The sequence below is a fragment of the Rhinolophus ferrumequinum genome, chromosome 6 (genome assembly GCF_004115265.2).
Source record: "Rhinolophus ferrumequinum isolate MPI-CBG mRhiFer1 chromosome 6, mRhiFer1_v1.p, whole genome shotgun sequence".
NCBI classification, from domain to species: Eukaryota; Metazoa; Chordata; class Mammalia; order Chiroptera; family Rhinolophidae; genus Rhinolophus; species Rhinolophus ferrumequinum.
Window position 1 is genome coordinate 4,018,185 of NC_046289.1, and position 22,502 is coordinate 4,040,686.

The 22,502-nt window shown below is 49.5% G+C and overlaps 1 protein-coding gene across 7 annotated transcripts in view; it reads right to left on the reverse strand.

The window, feature by feature from the left end:
• WDR25 (WD repeat domain 25) overlaps positions 1–22,502 on the reverse strand; it is a 127,436-nt gene that overhangs the window by 47,888 nt on the left and 57,046 nt on the right. For all 7 annotated transcript variants that reach the window (XM_033108303.1, XM_033108298.1, XM_033108299.1 and 4 more), the window contains one exon: positions 4,342–4,489. In XM_033108303.1, coding sequence (XP_032964194.1) covers positions 4,342–4,489 — 148 coding nt within the window. The remainder of the gene's footprint in view (positions 1–4,341; positions 4,490–22,502) is intronic.

A 22,502-nucleotide genomic window follows, 5' to 3' on the forward strand; every position in this document is an offset into this window, starting at 1 on the left:
ACACGGGGCATCCAGAGCAGGAATAGCCAGCCAAGGGCAGGGGACAGCGAGGCTGCAGCAGTGGAGTCCAAGTGGGGAGGACACCCACCCCAAATAAAGGGTACGTGCCATCCCATCACGCGGAGGAAGCTGCGACCCCACCACCAGGCCATTTCATCATGGAGAAGTGAGACGTGGAGAGGCTGCTGACCTCCAGTCTGTCCCCAGACCCACACGTGGAACCAAGAGCCACACTTGCAAGCTGGCTCCGGGGAACACTGGGGGCTTTTGGAACTGAGCCCCCAAAGCTGCCCCATTTGGGGAAATGGCCCAGCAACTGGGGCTCTCTGGACACTAAGCAGGAACAAGGTCATTATTTCCTACCTTCTCAAGGGCCCCATGGTGCATTGAGGGAGGAGGGGAAGGGACACCCTTTGCCAAGGGCCTACCAGGGCACCCGGCATTCTGCAGAGCACCTCTGCACACCTTATCTCAGCTGTCACCCTGAACAACCCCCACGGGCCAGGCTCTGTCCTCCCCTTTCACAGATGCGGAAACGGAGGTGAAGGACCATCCCGAGGACACCCAGCTCGGTGGGTGGAAGAGCCACATCGGTGCTCCTGTCCCACTCCCGCATCCGGGAGCTGGGACCGGGTGGCGCTGCGCGATGTCCTGGGCGGGCTGGGCACCCACGGGAGAGCTACCTTGGCACAGGAAGGACAGGGTGCCCTGGGGGCTCCGGGGAAAGGACCATCTCCTTTACCTCGGAGACTGAGGGGCTGGATTCTGTGAGAAACAAGGACGGCTGGGAAGTGCACGAGCTCACCAGGGACTGTGGGATGCAGGATAGCTGACTCACAAAGCAGGGACACTCGGCCTTCCCTGCGGCCGCCTCAGCCGAATGCACCAGAGACTCTGTTCGGAAGGTTCCAGACTGAAACGGGAGCATCACAAATAATTAATCTGTGAGCAGATTTTATTTAAGTGTTGATTCATGGTTGTTCTATAAGCCAACAGCCCGTCAGAACTATAAATTAACGAGATAAAATGTTGCTGGCCCTCCATATTTCAGGCCAAGTATTGACGTTTTAGAATCCACAGATTTTTAACTGTATTGATTGAGGACACCAGGATAAATGGCTTTGGCGCCAAATTCCCATTAACGACAATGGCACCGAGTGACTAATTCCCAAAGCACTGCCGGTGAGAACGCCTTGCATTGCCTTCTCCTGGCAGGGAGTTCTAATTAGATTGAAATGAAAAAGCCAAATCACCAAAGGCAAAAAGAGGCAGATCAAGTCAAGTGGGAGATCAGACTCAGTGATGAGAAAGGACAAGAAGTCAAACCAGGCCAAGAGCCACAGGGCTGCACAAGCCCGCCCAACCCCTGCTAAAGAGAGCACCCAGCAGGACCTGGGGGGGGCGGGTGCAGGGAAGAGGTGCAGCGCTGGGTGGAGCCCACCACCCCCTCCCCAGCGGCCCCTGGTGGGTTTCACTGACCAGCAAGGGCCAGCCACAGCTCTGTCTCATGCACCAGCCCTGGCCAGGTAATGGCCACACAAAGACCATGAGGATAGGCCCCCATCCTCCAGGGGCACCCTCTAGCCAAGGGAGACAGACATGGAAACCAACAACACCCTCAACACGAGCGGCCCCATTCCCCATGGGTGAGGTCCAAACCCCTCAATCCCCCCAAGGGACGCTCACCGCTGCGGCCCCAGCACCAAGTCCTAGACATAGTAAGTGCGCAATGAGTAAGTGCTGAATGAAGGAAAGTGGGTCTTCAACAGGTGCACCATCCCCAGAGAGAGGTGGCGTGGAAAAGCCCCCGTCACCTCCCCGACTGGATGGCAGAGCTCAGAGGGCAGCACACCACAGCTGGAGGGGGACGCGTCCACTGGGCAGGCCAGGCCGCCTCCCTCTGGCCGCAGTTCTGTCCCCTCCTCCAGCTCGCCCTGCGCCTCAATCACACCCACCAGCTGCTGTGACCAGGGAAAGCTGCCCACAGTGCAAGCTGAGCGATCCCTCCTGTCCCTAGCTCAGCGGCAGCCCTAACCCGTCAGGCAGGGGGCTCTCTCAATGTCTAACCCTTTCAGAACTCCCCTCCCACACTCACACTCACACTCAAACTCACACACGCACGCACATGGCAGAGTCTACTTAACGTCTGCTGATTGAGAAGACAGATGATGACAAAGGGCCACTAGAAATCCATTAACGTTATCAAATAAAGTTGTATTTGATTAACCTGGAAGCATCACCAGCAGAAGAAATGCATCACTTCACTTTGAAGGCGTGGCGGGTGGGTGGGCAGGCGAGGGAGCACGTACTCAGCGACCCTGAAGTGGGGAGCAGTGCCTGGGGACTGTGCACCCCATCGGCCCGGAACTGCATGACGCTGAGGCTCCCTTTCCTGCACCCCAGACTCACCTCCCCCAGCTCCCTGCACCCCATATTTCCACACACATGTGGTCCACATCCTCATTCTGTTTGCTAAGAACCCACTTTCCTCCCCCTCAACCACGCCCCATCACACTTCTCTGTCCCCCTAATTCCTGAGTCAGCTTGGGGTCCACTTCCTCCAGGAAGTCGCCCTTGATTTGCCAGGCTAGATGTACTTGTCGTTCCCGTATGTCGCTCCGTCATTGTGACCTGGGGCTTCCTCTGCATTTCCGTGTCCCCCAGCAGACGTGAGTTTCTCCAGGGTGGAACCTGGGTCTTGTTCATCTTGGTGTCTCTACTGAACATAGCTCCTTGGACACACAGGCAAGGGTGTAACGGTCAGGCGGCAGGCTTTGGAGCCTGGCACACCTGTAGGCATCCTGGCTCTGCCACTTCCCGGTTCGTGCCTCTGGACCAGTGTGTGAAAAGAGGATTCTGGTGGCACCGGCCTCAAAGGGTGAGTGGGGCCATCTCAGACCCTCTATGTAAGTCTGTAGAAGAAAGCCTCGCACGCAGTAGGTAGTCAGTGACAGCACCGGCTGTCATCATTGACCCAATCGTCGCCGTCACCAAGTGGCACCAAACTCCCTGAGCCCCATGGGGCTCACAGGAAGACCACAAACAGGCAGGGATGATAAGAACAACACCGTACGCCCTCAGCACTGTGCCAAAGGCACAGGATCCACAGTTGCACAGACATGGCTCAAATCCCCACATGACATGCACCACTGGGAGGCCCTGAGCAAGCTACTCGTGGCTCAGTCTCCTCACCTGTAAAGTGGGGAAATAATCGCAGGCAGCAGGCTGAGGTGAGGACTGACATCACGTGCAAAGCCTGCGGTACAGGACCGGCTGCTGACACAACCGTCAGTCTGGTCCCCACCCCCACTGGGAGCGCATGGAGCTCAGGCAGAAGAGCTGCAAGGCTGCCCCTCCACAGCCCAGGAGACAGGACCCTTGAGGCGGGAAATACGGCCACAGTTATTACCCCAAACCACCACTGCCTTCCCTCCCTGCACCTCCTCCAGCTGCTGGCGAGGGACCACGCGGCCCGACCCGGAGTTACCATCCCTGCTTGCCAGGCCCTGGGACAGGCACAGACCCCAGCGCCACCACTGCTGGCCCAGGTGGGCTGGGGCTGCCCAAGGGCTCAAACCCCCACCCCCATCCCACCCCAGGTACTGGCGTGCACTCCGGGCTCTCCTCCTGGCCCTGACAATGGTGCCCAGCAGAAGAGGGACCCAGGAAGGACCCAAGGCGGAGAAGGCCTGGGAGTTGGGGCGACTCTGCACTGCCTGGCTCTGTCCTCACCTGGAAACCACGGACAAGAACCCGCTCGAGGGCTGCCGCTGGGTCGGGAGCTACCCGTGCCTGCTGCACAGCAATGCCGGGTAACGGAACGTTCCTTCCATGACTTCTGTCTCCTTCTCGCCTGCGTGCCAACAGCCCCCGCCGGATTTGCCCAGCGCGATCCATCTCACCCAATGCCTTTTCAGCGTGGGCATTAACACAGAGCTCTTTCCGAGTCGCGCCTGTGAGCTGGGATCGTTCCGTACAGTCTTTCAACAGTAACGAATTGACAGGAATTCTAAACTGATTCCGACCAAAGGACACTGTGATAAAGCTAAATCTATTTCAGTACAAATTACATGTCAGAAGTTGATTAACAAGCCACCTCTTTATCCAGCCCCCAACTTTGGGGTTGAGACAACCTTGGGGCTCTGTCCTCTGGGCGGGCTGGCACAGGCCCACCTCAAACCCTCCGTGCAGAGTCTGGGTTGCAGGCCTGCGGGGAGTGTGAGCCTGTCCCGAGGCCTGTCCCTCCCTGTCCTGAGACCAGCTGCAGGCCCTGCAGAAAGCTGACTCGGTTCCCAGCTCTGCAGAGGGGGCCCCTTGAGGTAGGGACTCAGGGAAACGCACCTGTTTCGAGGTCTGTGAGGTGCAGGGCACAGTCGAAGCCACCGCTGAGCAGGCGCTGGCCGCAGGGAGACCACCGTGCCGCCCGCACGGCCTCACTGTGCAGGGAGTAGGTCTGCAGGCAGCTGCCCGAGTCCACGGCGTTCCACACCTGCGAGGCAAACACAGCGCCACACGTCAGACACGGGGGCCTGACTCAGGAGCTCAGCTCACCCCTCTGCACGCGGGAACGGGCCTTGCCATGGAACTAGATTCCCTTTATTTTATCATCAAAACAAGATCCAGATGTTAAACTTTTCCTTGTAGAAAGGCAAAGGCTGGGCTGGCGGGTCGAGGGGCAGCTTTCCCCAAACACTGTACTGGGGTTAGGGGAGCCACGAGAAAGCAGCCTGCCCGTGTTCTGCCGCTGCCCCCACACACACACACTCACAGTTCTGCCCAGTCTCGCCTGCACCTCTGACACCTGTCCTCTAAGATGGGACCTTCTCTGCCTTGGAGTGGCCACTGTACTAGGCCACGCTCTCTTCACAGGTCCTGCCTGAAAACTAAGATCCAACCAAGAAGCTGCCACATATGTGCTTACAACCGGGCAAAGAGCAAATACCTGCCCAATGGCAGGTACCTTCCTTCTGGGAGCGAAGGTACTGTCCCTCGTCCCCACTCTGGTTTCCTAGGGGGAACAAGGCCTGGAGCAGAAAGCCCTGTGTACACTTAATGACTTCTGAAATACGTGTGTAAGCTCTAAGCACAGAACCGCACATTCCGAGAGTCAGGCCCACTGCATACAGCAGAGTGCTGGGTGCAGCTTGTGGCCACACCGTGGGGAAGGGGGCCCGAGCCCAGGGCCTGGGACACAGGTGCTCAGCAGTACCAGTCCCTACCCTCAATGTCCCTGCATGAAGAAGGGGGTGCCCGCACCTACCATCTGAGATGGCCGAGAAGACTGAGCGGGAAGAGTAGGAAGAGCACCTGCAGCCCGCACGCGAGCATGGGCATCGGGCCAGTGCCGCGCGCTGCTCGCCGGCCGTGTGACCTGGCTGAGTAGCCTCAGTCTCCTCCTCCACAAAGTGGGGATAGCACGAGCCCCACCCAAGGGCCTGGTGAGGAAGGAGTGAATACTGTGGGGGGCAGAGTGGAGCCGCGGGGCTGGTGGGGTGTTTCTTGAGGCTGGCAGCGCAGGGACGCAGTTCCTGACGGCCAGATGCCCTGACTCTCTCTCAGCTGCATCCAGGAACCCCGCTTCATTGCCTTAGTCAGAGAAAGGTCAGGGTGTACCCGTGCACACCCACAAACTCTATCCTTTCACAATGTGGAAACGCATCCTGAAGGTTCTCAAAATGCAAAGGAGCTGAGTTCTGAAAGCATGTTTCCTGGGCATGTAAATGTCTAAGCTTAAGAAAACAAGAGGGCAAGAGTGGCCTTCCAAGAATGTTAAGAGAGCTGAGTTCCTTTCTTCCTTATTCGGGGTCAATAGCTGGGGCCTCAAACTGAAAAACCCAAGAATAGCAGCATTTACATTTAGAAATATGAACAGAAATAACAGAAGAAACATCCAGAGCCTTCAAAGTGGAGTGGGAATTCATGGGAGAGAGGCAGAGTGCAAGGAACTGTTTTTTTCAAAACTATGTACGAGTATGACTTTAACAGAAAAAGTGAAGAAAAACGAATGAGCTAGAGCCACAGACCTAACGTGGCTACACCGTACGTATTGAGTGCGTGGGTCACGCCGCTTATCCATAGTATGACGCCATCTAAGTTTTAAAACCACACAAAACACCACCTCATACCCTTAGGGTGGCTTCCATCCAAACAGGAGCTGCTGGCAAGGACGTGCAGACATTGGAACCCTGTCAGTGGGAAAGCACTATGGTCCAGCCACTGTGGAAACAGCATGGCAATACCTCAAAAACTAACATCCATTATCATGTGATCCAGCAATTCCACGTGTGTGTATATACTCAAAGAAATGAACACCAGTGTCTCAAAGACACATGTACACACCAACGTTCACAGTCGCATTCTTCACAACAGCCACAGGTGGACACAGCCAACTGTCCCTCAACGGACGAACAGACAAACAAAATGCAGTCCATCCATACACTGGGATGTCACTCAGCCTTAAAAAGGAAGGAGATTCTGACACCTGCTACAACATGGACGAACCTGGACGAAATAAGCCAATCGTGAAAGAAAAATAGTGTGTGATTCCACTTATATGAGGTCCCTAGAGTCGTCAAAACCATAGAGATAGAATGTAGAATGGGGGTTGCCAGGGGCTGGGGAAAGGGAGAACGGGAGTTAGTGTTTAAAGGGGACAGAGTTTCAGTTGTGCAAGATGAAAAGTGTTCTGGAGATGGCTGGTGGCGATAGTGGCACAGCAATGTGAGTGTGCTGAATGCCACTGGACCATACACTTTAAAACGGTTAAAATGGTCAATTTTATGCTCTATGTATTTCAACACAATTTTTAAAACACACATGAAGCACAAACTCTACCATGTTTATTTGTGCATTATAATAAGACTATAAAATATGCCTGGAGACGGTCATTCCTGGGAATGGAGGGAGAGGGGTGGGCTAGGGGAAGGGAGCTGTGAACACCACTCTGTATTTCCTCTAAAGAGAGGCGGGGAGGGCGGATAGGAATGAATACAAGTATGATCTGAAGCAAATATGCCCAAATGTTCCCACCTATTAAAGCCATTCATTTATGCATTCATTCAGCAAACGCTTCCTGAGTGCCCACTGTCAGCCAGCATTGTTCAGCGGTACACAACTAAGACAAAAACCCCTGCCTTCAAAGAATTTACATTCCAGTAGGGGAGACAGACACGGAACAAATAAACGATCAGAATCTATATGGTATATAAGGTAAGGGTAAAGACTGACATTCTAAAAAGTAAGCGGGAAAGGGGCTATAGGGTCAGGAGAAGGGGCGGAAATGATGGCTGCGAAGGGCCTCTGGGAGAAGATGAAACTGGGGGAAGGAGCTCCAGGCAGGAACAGGGCCACTCTGGCTGCCGTGCAGGGAGGAGAATGGGGGGTAAGGGATGCAGGGGAGAGAGGAGGAGGGCTTGGCGCAGTGGGAGGCAGTGGAGAAGCGGCCCTGCTTCGAAGGTAGAACCAACAAGATTTCCTTGGCTTGGAGGTGGGGCTGGGGGGCAAGAGAAAAGTCCAGGGCCACTCCCCAGGCTTTGGCCCAGTATCAGGAGGAAAGGAGTGGCAGGGGTGCATCAGATGGCTGGAGGAGCGAGTGTGGAGAAGACCAGGAGCTCGTTTTTGAACAAGAGAGAGCAGGCAGCTGGCTACATGAGAGCTGCAGGATGGAGACTGAGCTTTGGGAGTCGTTCTCATCGACGGGGTTTCAGTCATGAGCTAGATGAGCTTTCCAAGGGAAAAGTCGCAGAGCAGAGAGAAGGCCCAATGTTCACAGGTAGGGGCGCAGGGAGGCTCAGGAGAAACCAGAAAAGGAGTCTGAGAAGAAGAAGCCCGTGAGGTGGGAGGAAAAGTCGAGGAGGTGTGGCCTGCAAGCCAGCGGGAGAGCGATCAACTGGGTCAAACACTGCTGACAGCTGGGTAAGAGGCGACCGGACCCCTGGATTTCACAGTCTGAGTGGCGAGTACGTAGGTGTCTTACGTTACTTTCTATACTTTTGATTATGTTTAAAACATGTCATAATTTATAATGTTAATGGAGAAGAGGAGAAGGAAAAAAGGGAGAGAAGGAGGGATGGAGGAAGGAGACGGAAGAGGAGGAAGGGCCAAAGGGCAGGAGAGGAGAGGGAGGAGAAGGAAGAAGAGGAGGAGGAAGGATGGATCAGGATTGTAATCAAGGAAAGGAGAAAGAAGAGACCTTGAACTCTGTGGCACCAGGGCCAAAAGCAGCAAAACGGAAGTCTGAATTCTTGGTCAGGGCGCCTCCCGAATCCGTGATGGAAACATGTTTAAGAAAATCCATCAGTCCGGGGCGGACGGGTGGCTCAGTTGGTTAGAGCCCGAGCTCTGGGCAACAGGGCTGCCAGTTGGATTCCCACATGGGCCAGCGAGCTGCACCCTCCACAACTAGAAAGAAGACAACGAGCTGCAGCTGAGCTTCTGGATGGCTCAGTCGGTTGGAGCGCGTCCTCTCAACCACAAGGTTGTCGGTTCAACTCCCGCAAGGGATGGTGGGCTGCACCCTCTGCAACCAACAACGGCAACTGGACCTGGAGCTGAGCTGCACCCTCTACAACTAAGAGTCAAAGGACAACAACTTGACTTGGATGGAGCTGATGGATCTTGGGGAAAAAACACAGTCCCCCAATGAAAAAAGTCCTGGAAATACACACTGTTCCCCAATAAAGTCCTGTTCCCCTTCTGTGGGGACAGAGCCAGGAGTGCAGTTTCCAGGCTCTCAGCCTCACGTGGAAAGGTGCTGGCTCAGGTAGTAAATGGCCATCAACTGTGATTGGATGGCCATCAGCTGTGGCTGGTTGGCCATCAGCTGTAACCAGTGAGCCATTGGCCACCAATATAACTGCCGTGGCTACGCTAGCAGCAAATGGGGGCTAGCAAGAAGATGGTGGCTGGGCTGGCAAGCGCAGACTGCAGTTAGCAGGGCGGATTGCAGCTAGCAAGTGAGGTTGGTTGGCAGAGACAAGTGGACGGCGGGTTGCGGATCGTGTGGCTCCTGCTCCCTGTGTCTTCAACCCAGCTGCCAGCGAGAATACAGTGGTATGACTCCCCTATCTATGGCTCCGTGGGTGTTCCTTTTTGGCCTCATCATAGCCTGTGTTCTTATGTGGGGAGCGGGACAGGAGACCCCGCAGGCCGCCCCGCACCACACCTTCCCCAATTGAAAAAAAAAAAAAAGAAAAAAAGAAATCCATCAGTCTGTAGATTGTCCCAAAGGTCCCCTCTGAAGTGAAAAACACATACGGGGCTCCCCTGGTTGATATATACACAACAATAGCGTCAGAGTCAATGCAGACCAGTCAGCCACTTCTCAAAGCTACCCAGGGTGAAGGCGAGAACAATCTTTGCTAATCACTCTCCCTAATTGAATTTAATGTTTACTGTCAGGTTTTAAAGATTAATTCCCAAACACCATGGCAGCCTGAAGTGTCTACCTTTTTTTCAATTAAGTAATTAAAGCTCCCAATCTGCCTTCATGAAATTAAGGAGTTAAGTCTTCTGTCAAATGTTCTAAGACAACTTGATGTATTAACTAGGGACATTCTGTGTGTCCAGCGAAAGTCAGATTTGGAAAGAGCGTGACAAGCCAAGTGTGATGCGGTCACTTGCTCGTCCCAGGGCACTGTGGTTTCCAGGTCCTGGTTGCGGAGACACGGCGCCCCCAGCAGTTCCTCACGAATTTTCAGTCACTGGTTTAGCCACCGCTCATGTCCTTCCTGCCTACCTGCCTGCCTTTGTTTTTGATTATAAGAACAAATACAGCCTCCTTATAAAATATTCAAATTATACAGAAGTGCAAAAAACAAAATGTCATAGAAATCGCTACGGGATTGCTATTTCTCTGATTACACTGGAAATAAGTCCGCTCTGCAAAACAAATTGTCAAAAAATAGAAACACAGAGAAGTAAATAAGGTTCATGTATAATCCCACCACCTGGAGAGAATGGCTGTCAGGCTTCTGGTGAATCTCTGCCTCCCACTTGGCGCGCCTCTACCTGGCCTCCTCTCCATCCCTCGAATGCCTTTGCTACCCCAAGATGTCATTCTGGAGACCAGTGCCAGCTGGTGCCCAAGGCCTCACAAGGCCATCTGCCTGCAAAAGCTCTGTGAATCTTCAGCGTGTGTGTTTTCAATGAAGGGCTGGAATCGCAGTGAATTTACAGACCAATTTGGGTAGATGTCTCACCAATATTGGCTCTGATGCATGAACAGGATGTAGTCCTCCGTTTACTTAGGTATTCTTTAATTTCTCTGAGCAACAGTTTGTCGATTTTTGATTTTAAAAAAAGGTGCATATCTTTTGTCAAATATCCCTAGTTATTTTATATTTTGATAATACTGTAAATGGCATTTAAATTTTTTTCATTTCAGGTTCTTCATTTCTAATATGTAGAAATACATTTAATTTTTATATACTGACGTTGAATTCTCAAACCTTGCTAAAACTAACTTAATTCAAGAAGATTTTTTGTAGATTCAGTAGAATTTTCTTAGACAATCATGTTGTCTGCAAATAGATAGTTTTGCTTCCTCCTTTCCAATCCAGATACTTGGATGTCTTTCTTTTGCCTAATTGCACTGGCTAGAAGCTCCACCACAACGCTGAACAGACATGGTGAGAGTGGACACGCTTGCCTTTTTCCTGATCGTGTGGGAAAAGCCGTCAGTCTTTTACACAGTTAAGCATGATGCTAGAGCTAATGTCATAAGTGTCCCTTATCAGTTTGAGAAAATACTCTTCTAGTTTTAGTTTGCTGAAAGTTTTTATCAGGAATGAATGCTGGATATTGTCAAAAGCTCTTTCTGTATCTCCTGAGATGATTATGTGGTTCTTCTTTTACAGTTCATTAATATGCTGCATTATATTGATTGATTTCCAAATATTAAGCTAAACTTGCATTCCTGGGACACATCCTACTTGGATATTAATATAATAATATAATTAATATAATAGATAGATAGGTAGGTCGATAGAGAATCTGTTCCAGACCCTTGAGATGGCTGTCTTCATGGATACATGATGTTCTCTCTTTATGCCTGTCTCCAAATCTCCCCTTTTTATAAAGGGGAGTCATACTCCCCCTTATACCAGTCATACTGGATTAGGGCCCATCCTAAAAACCTCATTTTAACTTGATTATCTCTATAAAGACCCTATCTCCCAAAGAGACACATTCTGAAGCACAGGAGGTTAGGAGACTTCAAAATATAAATTTTGAGAAAGACACAATTCAACCCATAACAAATTGGTATTATGTCTTCCTTAAATGTTTAGTAAAATTCACTAGTGAAGTCATTTGGGCCTGGAGTTTTCTTTGTGGGAAGGTTTTAAATTACGAATTCAATTTCTTTAATAGATACGGGCCTTGGGGGTTATCTATTTCTTCGTGAGTGAGCTTTTATTCTTTGGGTCTTTCACGGGATTTATCCATGACAGCCAAGATGTAGAATGACATTGATTATCATAACATTACCTTAGTACCCTTTTAATATCTTTAGATAGTACTTCTCTCATTCCTAATACTGGTAATTTGTATCTTTTCTATTCCTGATGAGTGGCTAAAGGTTTATCACTTTTATTGATCTCAAAGAACCAGCTTTTGGATTGACTGATTTTTCTTTACTGTTTATCTGTTTTCTATTGCAATTATTTCTGCTCTTACCTTTATCATCTTTCTTTTGCTTTTTTGGGGTTGAGTTTGCGTTTGAGTCTTCTTTTTCTTGTGTCTTAAAGTGGAAGCTGAGATCATTGATTTGAAATTTTCTTCTTTATTAATATAGGCATTTAGTGCTATAAATTACCACCTGAGAACTGCTCTAGCTATGTTCCACAAATTTTTATATGTTGTATTTTCATTTGCATTCAGTTAAAAGTGTTTTCTAATATACTTATCAGTTTTTTCCTGACCCACGGGTTATTTAGAAGTATACTGTTTAGTTTCCAAATATTTGTGAATATTCCAGATATCTGTTATTGATTTTTAATTTAATCTTATCATCATTAAAAAATATACTTTGAATGATTTCAATCCTTTTAAATTTACTGAGACTTGTTTTATGGCCTAGAATATGGTCTATCTTGGTAAACATTCCATGTACACTTGAAAAAATGTGTATTCTGCTGTTGTTACATGGGGTGTTCTACTAAATGTCAATTAAGCCAAGTTGGGTGATAGTTTTGTTCAAGTGTTCTGTATCTTTACTGATTATCTGTCTATTGATCAATTAATTATTGAGAAAAGGGTGTTGACATCCCCAACTTAATTGTGGATTTGATTATTTCTCAATTCAGTTCTATCAGTTTTACTTCATGTACTCTTGAGCTCTCGTATTGGGTGTATAAATGTTTATGCACCTAATGTTATGTCCTTTGATGAATTGACCCCTTTATCCTTATAAGATGACTCTCTGTATCCCTGCTAATATTCTTTGCTCTGAAATCTACTTTGTTTGAGGTTAATATGGCCACTTTAGCTTTTCTTAAATTACTATTTCTTTGGTATATTTTTTTCCATCCTTTCAAATTTAACCTTTATACTTAAAGGAGGTTTTGTTAGGGGTCTTGCCTTTTTATCCAACCAAACACTCTTTGTCTTTTAAATGGATGTTTAGACCATTTCATCTATTATTGATATGGTTTGGGTTTAAATTTACTGTTTGTTTTCCATTTATCTCATCTTTTCCTTGTTCCCTCTTTCCTTTTTGTTTTTTGTTTTTTTTTTGGTCTTCTTTTGGATTGAGTGTGTTATTTTATTTCATCGCCCATTGTTAGATTACTAAGCATAAGTCTTTGTTTTGTTTTATTACTATTGCTCTAAGGTTTATAGCATACATCTGTAACTTATCACAGTCTCCTTTCAAGTAATATTAGCACTTGCCTTATTAGAACCATAACAATATACACCACTTCCTCCATCTCAGCTTTTATGCATTGCTGTCATATATTTTATACCTACAAATGTTACAAAGTCCACAAAACACTTATTATTTTTACTTTAAACAATCATAGTTTCAAATGATTTTTAATAAGAACAAAAAGCATTTACATTTACTCACATATTTATCATTTCTGGTGCTCATCACTACTGTGTAGATGTAGATTACTACCCGGTATCATTTTCCTTTTGCCTCAAGAATTTATTTAACATTTCCCATAGTGCAGGTCTGCTGGTAATGAATTACTTCAGCTTTTAAATGTCTGAAAAAGTATTTTGCTTTTCTTTTAAAAAAATATTTTGCTAGGTATTAAATTTTAGGTTGACAGTGGTTTGCTTGTTTTTCTTCCAGTACTTTAGGTATGTTGTTCCACTGTCTTCCGGCATTATTTCCAATAAAAAGTCTGCTGTCATTCTTATCTTTGTTCCTTTGTATGTAACTTGTCTTTTCCTACTCCTCTGGCTGCTTTTAAGATTTTTCTCTTTATCATTGGTTATAAGAAGTTCTATTATGATGTACTTTGGTGCTAGGGGTTCTTGGATCTAATTTCCTCAAATTTGGAAAACTTTCAGCCATTATTTCTTTAAATATTTTTTCTGTTCTCCATTCGAGGACTTCAATTTCATGTATATTGAGTGAGCCTGAAGTTACACCACAGCTCACTGATGTTCTGTTCACTTTTCCCCCAAGCTTTTTACTCTCTATTGCATTTTAGATAGTTTCAATAACTATGTCTTCAAATATGCTAACCTTTCTTTTATAGTTTCTGATCTGCTATTAATCTTATCTAGTATATTTTGATCTGAGACTTTCTTTCATCTCTAGAATTCAATTTAAATCTTTCTTCTATCTTCCATGTCTCTCCTTAACATACTCATGCTTTTCTCTACATTTTTGCATATATGGAGCATATTTATAACAGTTGGTTTAATGTTATTTACAAAATCGTATCATCTGCGCCATTTCTGGGTCTGTTCCTATTGACTGATTTTTCTTTTCATCATGGTTCAGATTTTTCTACTTTGCATGTCTTATAATCTTTGTTTGGCTGCCAGATACAGTGAATTTTACTTCAGTGGATGTTTTATATTTTTGTATTCCTATAAATACTCTTGAGGTTTGTTCTGGGACACAGTGTAATTACTTGGAAACAGTTTGCTCCTTGCCAGAATAATTTCTAAGCTTTGATACGAGGGACCAGAGCAGCATTTAGTTTAGGATTTAGGGCTATTTTACCACTCTACTGAGGCAATAACCTTATGAAACAGAAGGATTCCCCACTCTGGATTGTGGGAATATGAACTATTCCTAACCCTGGAGGCTCTGGGGATTGTTCTTTTTGAGTGGTTCTTTTCCCACCTTGACGAGCCTCCTCACCGGTCATGTGTTAATGAGTATTCCACTACAGACTGTGAAAGAATCTCCTAAGATCTCTGGAGCTTTCTGTCTGTGCTGCTCTCCCCATACCCTGCCCTCAGTTAGGAATATTTAGAAGAGTGAGGGCGTTAGAGTATTTGTTCTGTGTGTGTCACCAGATGACAAGAAGGCCAGTGGTGATCTACAAACTGACATCATTTGCTACAGGCCTAAACGCGGAGCCAGGAACGATCTGAGGAGATGAACCCACCCACGCTACTCCCCCGACTCCTGCCAGCTTCAGTAAACCTTACAGAGAGCCTGGGAAGACTGCAAAGTTCCTAGAATACATGGCACAGAAGGTGGAACCAATTTCACTTGAATCTCTAAGGGTTAGGGCACCTTGGCTGATGTCTTTGTTACAAGAGGCATACATTTGCAGAAATAATAACATCTAAAGCAGTATTTTCATTTTGCATCATCCTCCTAAGTGCTTCCTAAGGTGTTTTCTATACCAAATGATGCAAGGTCCCTCAAAGTAAAGGTTGAGGAGAAACTCAATCAGAATCTGTAAGTACATGAGCATTCATTATATAGACAATTCCAAGAAATTATTCTTTCTATTCAATAAGGTCAGAATAACGGCAAGGAGTTTTAAATGTCAACAGAAGATGTAAAAGGGCAGAGGAGAGTTTCCTTAGAGTAAAAAGGATTAAGAGCAAGACATATCACAGAGATTGCTGAAGAATGCATGGAGAGCTAGAGGTCATCAGGCCCACGGTCCTGGTAGAGTGGGGCTGACCCTCGGCAGCTTGCAGGGTCCCGAGCAGGTGGTGCAGGACTCCAGGAGAAGCCAGAGCCCCTTCTGATGGCATCACGACCCTGGACATTATTCAGAGACAAGGTACCACCTCACTCCCACCGCTAAGTAACAGTAGTCACGTATTCAGCAGCTACTATAGGCCGGGCATGCTTTCAGCACTTTCTAAGAATTAACTCAATCCTTCCCACAACCTGTGAGGTGGATGTTATTATAAACGTCATTTGACAGACGAGGAAACTGCAGCACAGGGAGGTTCTGTGGCCTGGGTCGTACTGTGAGAGGCGGAGCACGGGACTCAGAGCCCGGCAGTCTGGTTTGAGAGCCTACAGGCTTAACTAGCACTGCGCTTCCCCCAGCCACTGCAATGTGCCCCAGGGTCCAAGCCACCGCTCTGAACCCTGCTCCTGGAGGAATACAGCACAAAGCCAGCCTGGGCCTCCCCCTGCTGTTTCAGGTGAGCCCCCCCGAATCACGCCTCCTAATTTGCCCCGAGTACCACAGCCCTCCTTCACGCTCTCTCTCCCTCACCTACCAGCTCTCACTTCAAAATATGTCCCAAAGCCAAGCATCCGCATCACCTCTGCTGCCGCCAGCCTCACCTGACCACCGTTGCCTCTCCCTGCACCGCTGTAAGAGCCTCAGCACGCTGTCCCCGCCTCCATTCAGCCCCTCAGTCTGCTGCCACAGCTGCAGAGTGGCCCTCGGAGTCAGAAGTCAAGCCACACCCCTCCCCACTGCAGTGAACACCCTGCCGTGTTCGTGTAGGTCCTAGAATGAATCCCATGTTGTCTCCACTCTGGTCAGTGGCCTCCTGGCTGCTCCTCACACATCTCAGATCCTTCCACTCAGAGCCCGTGTACCTGCTCTTCTTCTTCCTGGAACGTTCTTCTCCAGACAGCCACAGGCCCCCTTAAGTCTCTGCTCAGAGACGCTCCCTGACCATCCAATCAAAACACTGCTCCCATCGCTCTCCTTCATCTCAGCCGGCTCTGCTCTTCTTCAAAGCACGTGTGACTTCCTAACACGTTTATTTTATTTACTTGCTTTTTTGTTTGTTGTCTGCTCTCCTACTAAAATGTAAGCTCCATGAGGGTAAGGACACTATTCACTGTCTATTTTGCTCACTTCTATATCTCCAGCGTCTTGAACAAGGTCTGGCATATACCAGAAACTCAGTATTTGTTGAATAAATAAAGGGATAGATGAACTGGATGGATGGATGGATGGATGGATGGACAAATGGACAGATAGATGGACAGATGGGGAAAAAAGGATGGCTATCCTAGCTTTGCATCATCTACAGCTTGGGCAACCAGATCTCCCTTCTGTAACATTACTCAATCTGTTTATTAGGTTGTGGAACAGAAGAATGGCAGCATAATACCCTTTGGCCATGACAGACCTCCACACTCTGAGAGCAAATCACTAATTCTTTGAGTTGAGTGCTATTTTCCAACAAGCCGTAGTCATTTGTTGGACTGTACTGCCTAGTAGATGTCTCTCTCCCTCCCTCCCTCCTTCCCTCCCTCCCTCCCTCCCTCCCTCCCTCCCTCCCTTCCTCCCTCCCTCCCTCCATTCACAAGAATAGCCTGAGACGCTCTGGCACCACAAAAACCAAGGGCTGATTCCTGCTGTTCTACAAGAAAACACGATGAGGTGAACTCTCCAAGGCTCTGAAGACGTGGGCTCTAGGAGTGTCACGTGCTTTTCTAACTCAAAAGTCACTTGGTCCCTGGCCTCAGAATATACAGATTCACGAGTCTAAGAACACATAAAAAAAATGAATGGTTTTGGCAAAGGAATGCTGGCTCCTGCCAAGCACATCTGTGTTTTAATCCTGCAATGCCAAGGCCTGCCCAGTGTCCATTTGCCTTCTTCTGGTGTGAGCGCCCCGCCCTTCCTTGGGGAGCCATGTCTGCCCCTCTTGGTCACTGTGGTACACAAGGCACTGACTCTGGCTGCCTTCCACAAGGACAGGTAACCCAGGCCTGGCCAGCTGGAGGCAGTGAGGTGCACGCCAGGGCTTCGGCAGGCTGTACAAGGGAGGATGCATTTCCTCTCCACTGGGGTTGCAAGCGAGTGGCCCTGATGCTGAAAGGGGGCCACCAGGGGCTGGGCATGTCCCTGGGACCAGAGCCATCTGAGACAGAAGGTGAGACAAAGACATGAGAACACCTGAGCCTGAGTGCAGCCACGCCTGAAGCTGCACAGCCCTTGGCCCTGGCACCTCTTCAGCCAACAGATTCACTGTTTTGCTGAAGCTCCGAGGAGCCGAGACTTGAATGAAGTCTCTGACACGAAAGCCCCCTAGAATTCTGCCGGATGGAACCTTCATTTTACTGATACTGTGCTCCTAACGCTACCTCGCTTCTCCGTTGGAAAATGAGCTGCATATTTGCCCATCTCTAGTCTTCTCGACTCTCTCCCATTCTCCATCACGTCTAAGCAGCGCCACGTCGGCACAGCGGGAGTCCTGGAGGTCTCCATGCTGGAGCTCACGTGACACTGCTAGATGCTGTTGCACATGAGCCTCCCCTGATGGAGACTAAGAAGTGTGTGTAGGGACCTGTCCAGGCTGAATGTCACGTCACAGGCCTCTCTCCTCCGTGGTGTGTTTATCCTGAAGGCAGATAACTGAAAGGGGCTCGGCTCCCTACTCCTTTATCCTAAGAAACTCCTTTATCCTTCAGAAACTGGACAGGGAACCAGGAGGGTCTTACCTGGTTAGAAGTATAACAAAAATAAGATTAGATTGTGGGCGGCTGGGTGGCTCAGTTGGTTAGAGCACAAGCTCTCAACAGTAAGGTTGCTAGTTTAATTCCCACATGGGATGGTGGGCTGCGCCCCCTGCAGCTAAGATTGAAAACGGCGACTAGACTTGGAGCTGAGCTGTGCCCTCCACAACTAGATCGAAGGACAACGACTTGGAGCTGATGGGCCCTGGAGAAACACACTGTCCCTCAATATTCCCCAATAAAATGTATTTTAAAAAAAATTAGATTTTAACTTCTGTGCGTCACTTTCCACAGCACTCTTCCAAATTACAGTATCATGTGACGCTCACAGAGACTTGTGAGGTCAGCAGGGAAGTTATCTCCATTTCACAGATGTGGAAATGAAGGCTTAGCTAGATTGGACAACTCTCATTAATTCACTGGGTTTATTCACAAGATATTCATTCAGGGTCCATTATGTGCCAAGCACGTCGCTCACTGCTGGCATCCCTGGGGGACAAAATCGCTCACATGAGTCTGGTGGAAGAAGAGATTATGCAAACGCACAAACAGGTATCAAAATTGGGGATTAGTGCTGGGACAGAAAAGAACTGGGCTCTGGGAGATAAATAATAGCAGGTGAAACGAAATTTCCAGTGGCACAGGAGGGCGGGCAGGGCCTGTGGAGGGAGAGCCAAGGCTGCAGGAGGGACTGGCAGCCTTGCCAGAGTCCTGTGGGGGGGAGGACAGCAACAGCCAAACAGAATCACGCAGGGCCCAGCCAACACGAGCAGAACTTCAGAACTGTCGTCCTTGGGTCCAACGGGAGGCGGCTGGAGGGGTGGGTGCAGCGGAGCCCCACAGCAATCACTGTCCTTTTTAAAACTCAGGTTGCTGCACAAGAGGCCAGAATAATGTGAGGAGACCAGTGGAGAGGGCAGCCAGAGGGCAAGAGCAAGCCAGGCCAGGAGGGCGCGGGTGAGTTGGGGAACGAGGACACAGACGTCCGTCTGGGGAAGGATCACTAGGACCTGGGGGTGGGGCAGAAGAGGCAGTGAGGAGGACGGAGAGCAGTGAGAAGGAGGGGTGCTGTGGGGACAGAGGCAGGAGGACAGGACCTGGGACTTCTCATTTCCATGGCCGGATCCTGGCACCACCTCTCCAGGCGATGGCAGCAGCAGAGTGTGGGGATACATGCCACCTGGGCTGGCTCAGAATCAACACTTCTGCTTCATCCACGTGCAGGGACTAGGGCTGCTCCCAGCAGTTAGCGAGTGCAGGCTCCTGAGAACAGGCTGATTTAGTTCTAAAGGCCTCCAACTTAATTCCTGCTGCAGGCCCCGTCTGGCATGGGGGGGGGGGGCTGGGGTCCTCGCTGCACACACAGGGGACACGGCCTCCTGACAGCTCTCCCAGAGACCCAGCGGAGACAACCTCTCCCACCCCCAGCTGACGGCCAGCCAGGGCAGGGCCCCACAACAGAGGTGACCACTCTCAGAAAGTGAGGCCACTCGGGTCCTGCTGCCATGGCAACTGCCACAGCGGTGCCAGGCGGTCTCTACCCGGCACGGAGGCCATCCAGGCAGCCCTATGGGCACGTTCCATCAGGCCCAGGCGGGCGAAGCCTTCTCACCAGCCCTCCCCATCAGGATTTGGATGCGGTAATCGTTTTCATCAAGATTTCTCAATATGCATACGTGCCTGCTGGCCCCTCCCCCCCGAGCTCCACCCACACACCCAGTAAGAGGGCGCTCTCAGCGACTCCCGGCCATAGGCCTCATCTAGCTCATCTAGCTACAGGCGCACAGGGGGTGGGGAATGGAAGCGGCCCTCTACCTGACACAGCTTCCTCCCTCCCCACCAGGTCAGCCCCTACTCTTCCTTCCAGTCTCAGCTGAGATGCTCCTTCCTCCAGGAAGCCCTCCTGATGCCCCAGGCTGGGATAAGGCCTCAGTAGATGTGCCCAGGGCACTCCATGCTTCGCCTCTGGGGGGCTGGATGCACCATGTGGTGGAATCCCGTGGCCCTCTGACCTGCTCTTTCATGAAGACGAGAAGTCAGTATGCTCAGGACAGTGTGCTCCGTGGCACCGTGCAGCTGGATGGACTGCTTTGCTTTGTTTTCCCATTTAGGTCATTATTCCTTCCCCCATTGTTTTATTTATAGTGTTACTGATTAGGAAATAAGTACATGCATTTTTATAATAATCCCCACCAGCTCAGGGCTACCATTGTGTGCTACACACACACCCTCCCCCATGCCCCACACTGCCAGGTGCTTCCACAGGTAATGGAATCTTCACAGCACCCCTCTGAGACGGGTGTGACTGAGCCATTTTACAGATGAAGAAACTGAGGCTCTGGGGATGAAGGAAGTCACTCAAGATTACACAATGAGCAAGTAACAGGCCCAGGATGCACAGCCAGAGTCCGTGTGCTTCCCTCGGGGGTGCTTCTCACCTAGGTGCCCGGGTTACCCACCCTGAGCCATGGGCAGGGAGCCGTACTGAAAAGGAACAGAAGGTCACATTGGATCTAATGCTGGCCCTCACAGAAAGCAGCTACTGTGAACCTGGTGACAGTGTCTGCACAGTATTTTTCTATGCGTACTTTGTTTTCCCTGAGATCCTACTGAATATACAATTTGGCATCCTGCTTTCTTCACTTAACATTTTCCAGTGTTCTTAAAAACTTCATTTTCAAAAGTGCAGTTACTCATCAATTCCAGAACTGCAGAGCACAGATACGGCAGGGGCTCTGAACTTGACCATTTTCCCCCGGTGCCAATCGCTATGTGCACACAGCAAGAGGATTTAACAGCCTGATTCAGCACGGTGGGAAGGAGTAAATTGCTTGAGTCTAGAAAATACATTACCTCAATCTTGCAAATGGCTTTTGAAAACCATTAATCCACAGAAATGTCATCCTGTGGGCCGGGCTTCTGCTGCCTCCCCCGCCCTGCCCAACAGCACCCCATGTCAGTCACCGCATCAGAGTCCTCAAGTCTGGGGTGGTGGCAGGCTGAGCCCCTCGGCCCAGATCACCCCCCGATCCCTCCTGAAAGACAAGCCAGGCCTGACCTGCTCAACTCGGGACAACAGCAGAGCTGGTGCACGTGACCACGCCCTGTAGCAATCCCCGCTCTGCTGCGCGGGGCTGCTGAGAACTCCCCGGAAACTGTCTGTGATCTCCAGGTCGGTGTCCAAAAATAAAATCGGTGAGATGTATGGTTCTCGAGTCCATTTCTCAAAAACAATCCTTAAGTCTAATCACTTCTAAAAGGGTCAGCTAAGGACAAACGAACCAGTTTCCAAAAGCTTTCAATTCACTCCAAACTCCTCCGCCCCCAAGCCCGTGCCAGGCCTGGAGTCCTTTTGGGTTGAATATTTATCACTCCCTAACAAACTGTACCTTGAATACCTTTTAGGGGGTATTATAAATGGAGCCCCCCAAATTTCCAATGGTCTTGAATTAGTCTGTACAGTCACATTACTTCAAAGAGCACAAAATTATTTTACCTATAAAAGTTGAACAAGTGATTCTACAGGATTAAGAAGAGACGTATAGCGGGACAATAATGTTAAGTCTATAGCACTTCAATCGGGTGATTTTCGTGGTGGCACAGCCCGTGACTTGCAGAAGCTGCTGCGGAGAGCCTAACAGACACAGTCCCGGTATCCGCACCTGTGCTGACAGCAACAGAGTTTTGGATGTGGCAACAAGGATCCGGCCGTCACGGAGCAGCCCCCGGAAAGCCAGGCGTGACCCTCAACACGTACCGATGGCAGAAAGGCCGCCCGGTGCCCGGTGTCTGTCTCTCTCTCCCACACTCTTGCTCAACAAGCTTTCAGATACGGCACGTGGCTTCTGATGCTTTTTCTTTTCCTTTTTTTGTTAAATTAGTTTCAGGTGTACAAAACAATGTACTAGTTAGACATTTACACCCCTCACAAAGCGGTAGCCCCCCGCCCCCAATCTACTACCCCTCTGACATCGTATGTAGCTCTTACAGTTGCACTGACTCTATTCCCTGTGCTGTACTCCGTGTCCCGTGACTATATGTGCTTCCAGCATTTTAAAAAGAGGAAAGCGGAACAACTGCTGTTTAACTTTCAGGCTATTGTTTTCTAAAGTAATTATTGTCGGTATTTGTTGTACTTCGTACATTTTCCTGGCACAGATCACCAGAACCCACAATGTAGCCATCTATTGTGCCTCTGTGGCATCTGGGAACAGCCCTCCGGACCCCAGGAGCACAGCATGGCCTGCTTTTCCTCTGGACACTGGTCGGGCCTCACAACCACTTCGCCCCACCTGCCAAGAGGGAGGTGGGCCACATGTCTGAACAGACCAAGGGGTCACGTGTGGGGGGCAGGGGTCAAAGTCAAGAGTTAAGTGATGGCTTGGAATCACTGCAGACTGAGTTTTCTTTTCCTGACCAGGGCCACCTCAAGTCCCTCCCTAAGGTCAGAATCGCCCAGCCACGCCCCGCGTCATCTTACAGAAGCAGCACGGAGTTGGGAGTGCAGGGGTTCTAACCCCGCAGCAGTGGAAACGGGCTCCCCAAGGCCACCAACACTCAGGTTCGGATGCAACAAAGACTCTTTCTATCTTGGTTCTTCTCCCAGATGCTCCTGAACGAGCTCAGTGCCCACCTCTGC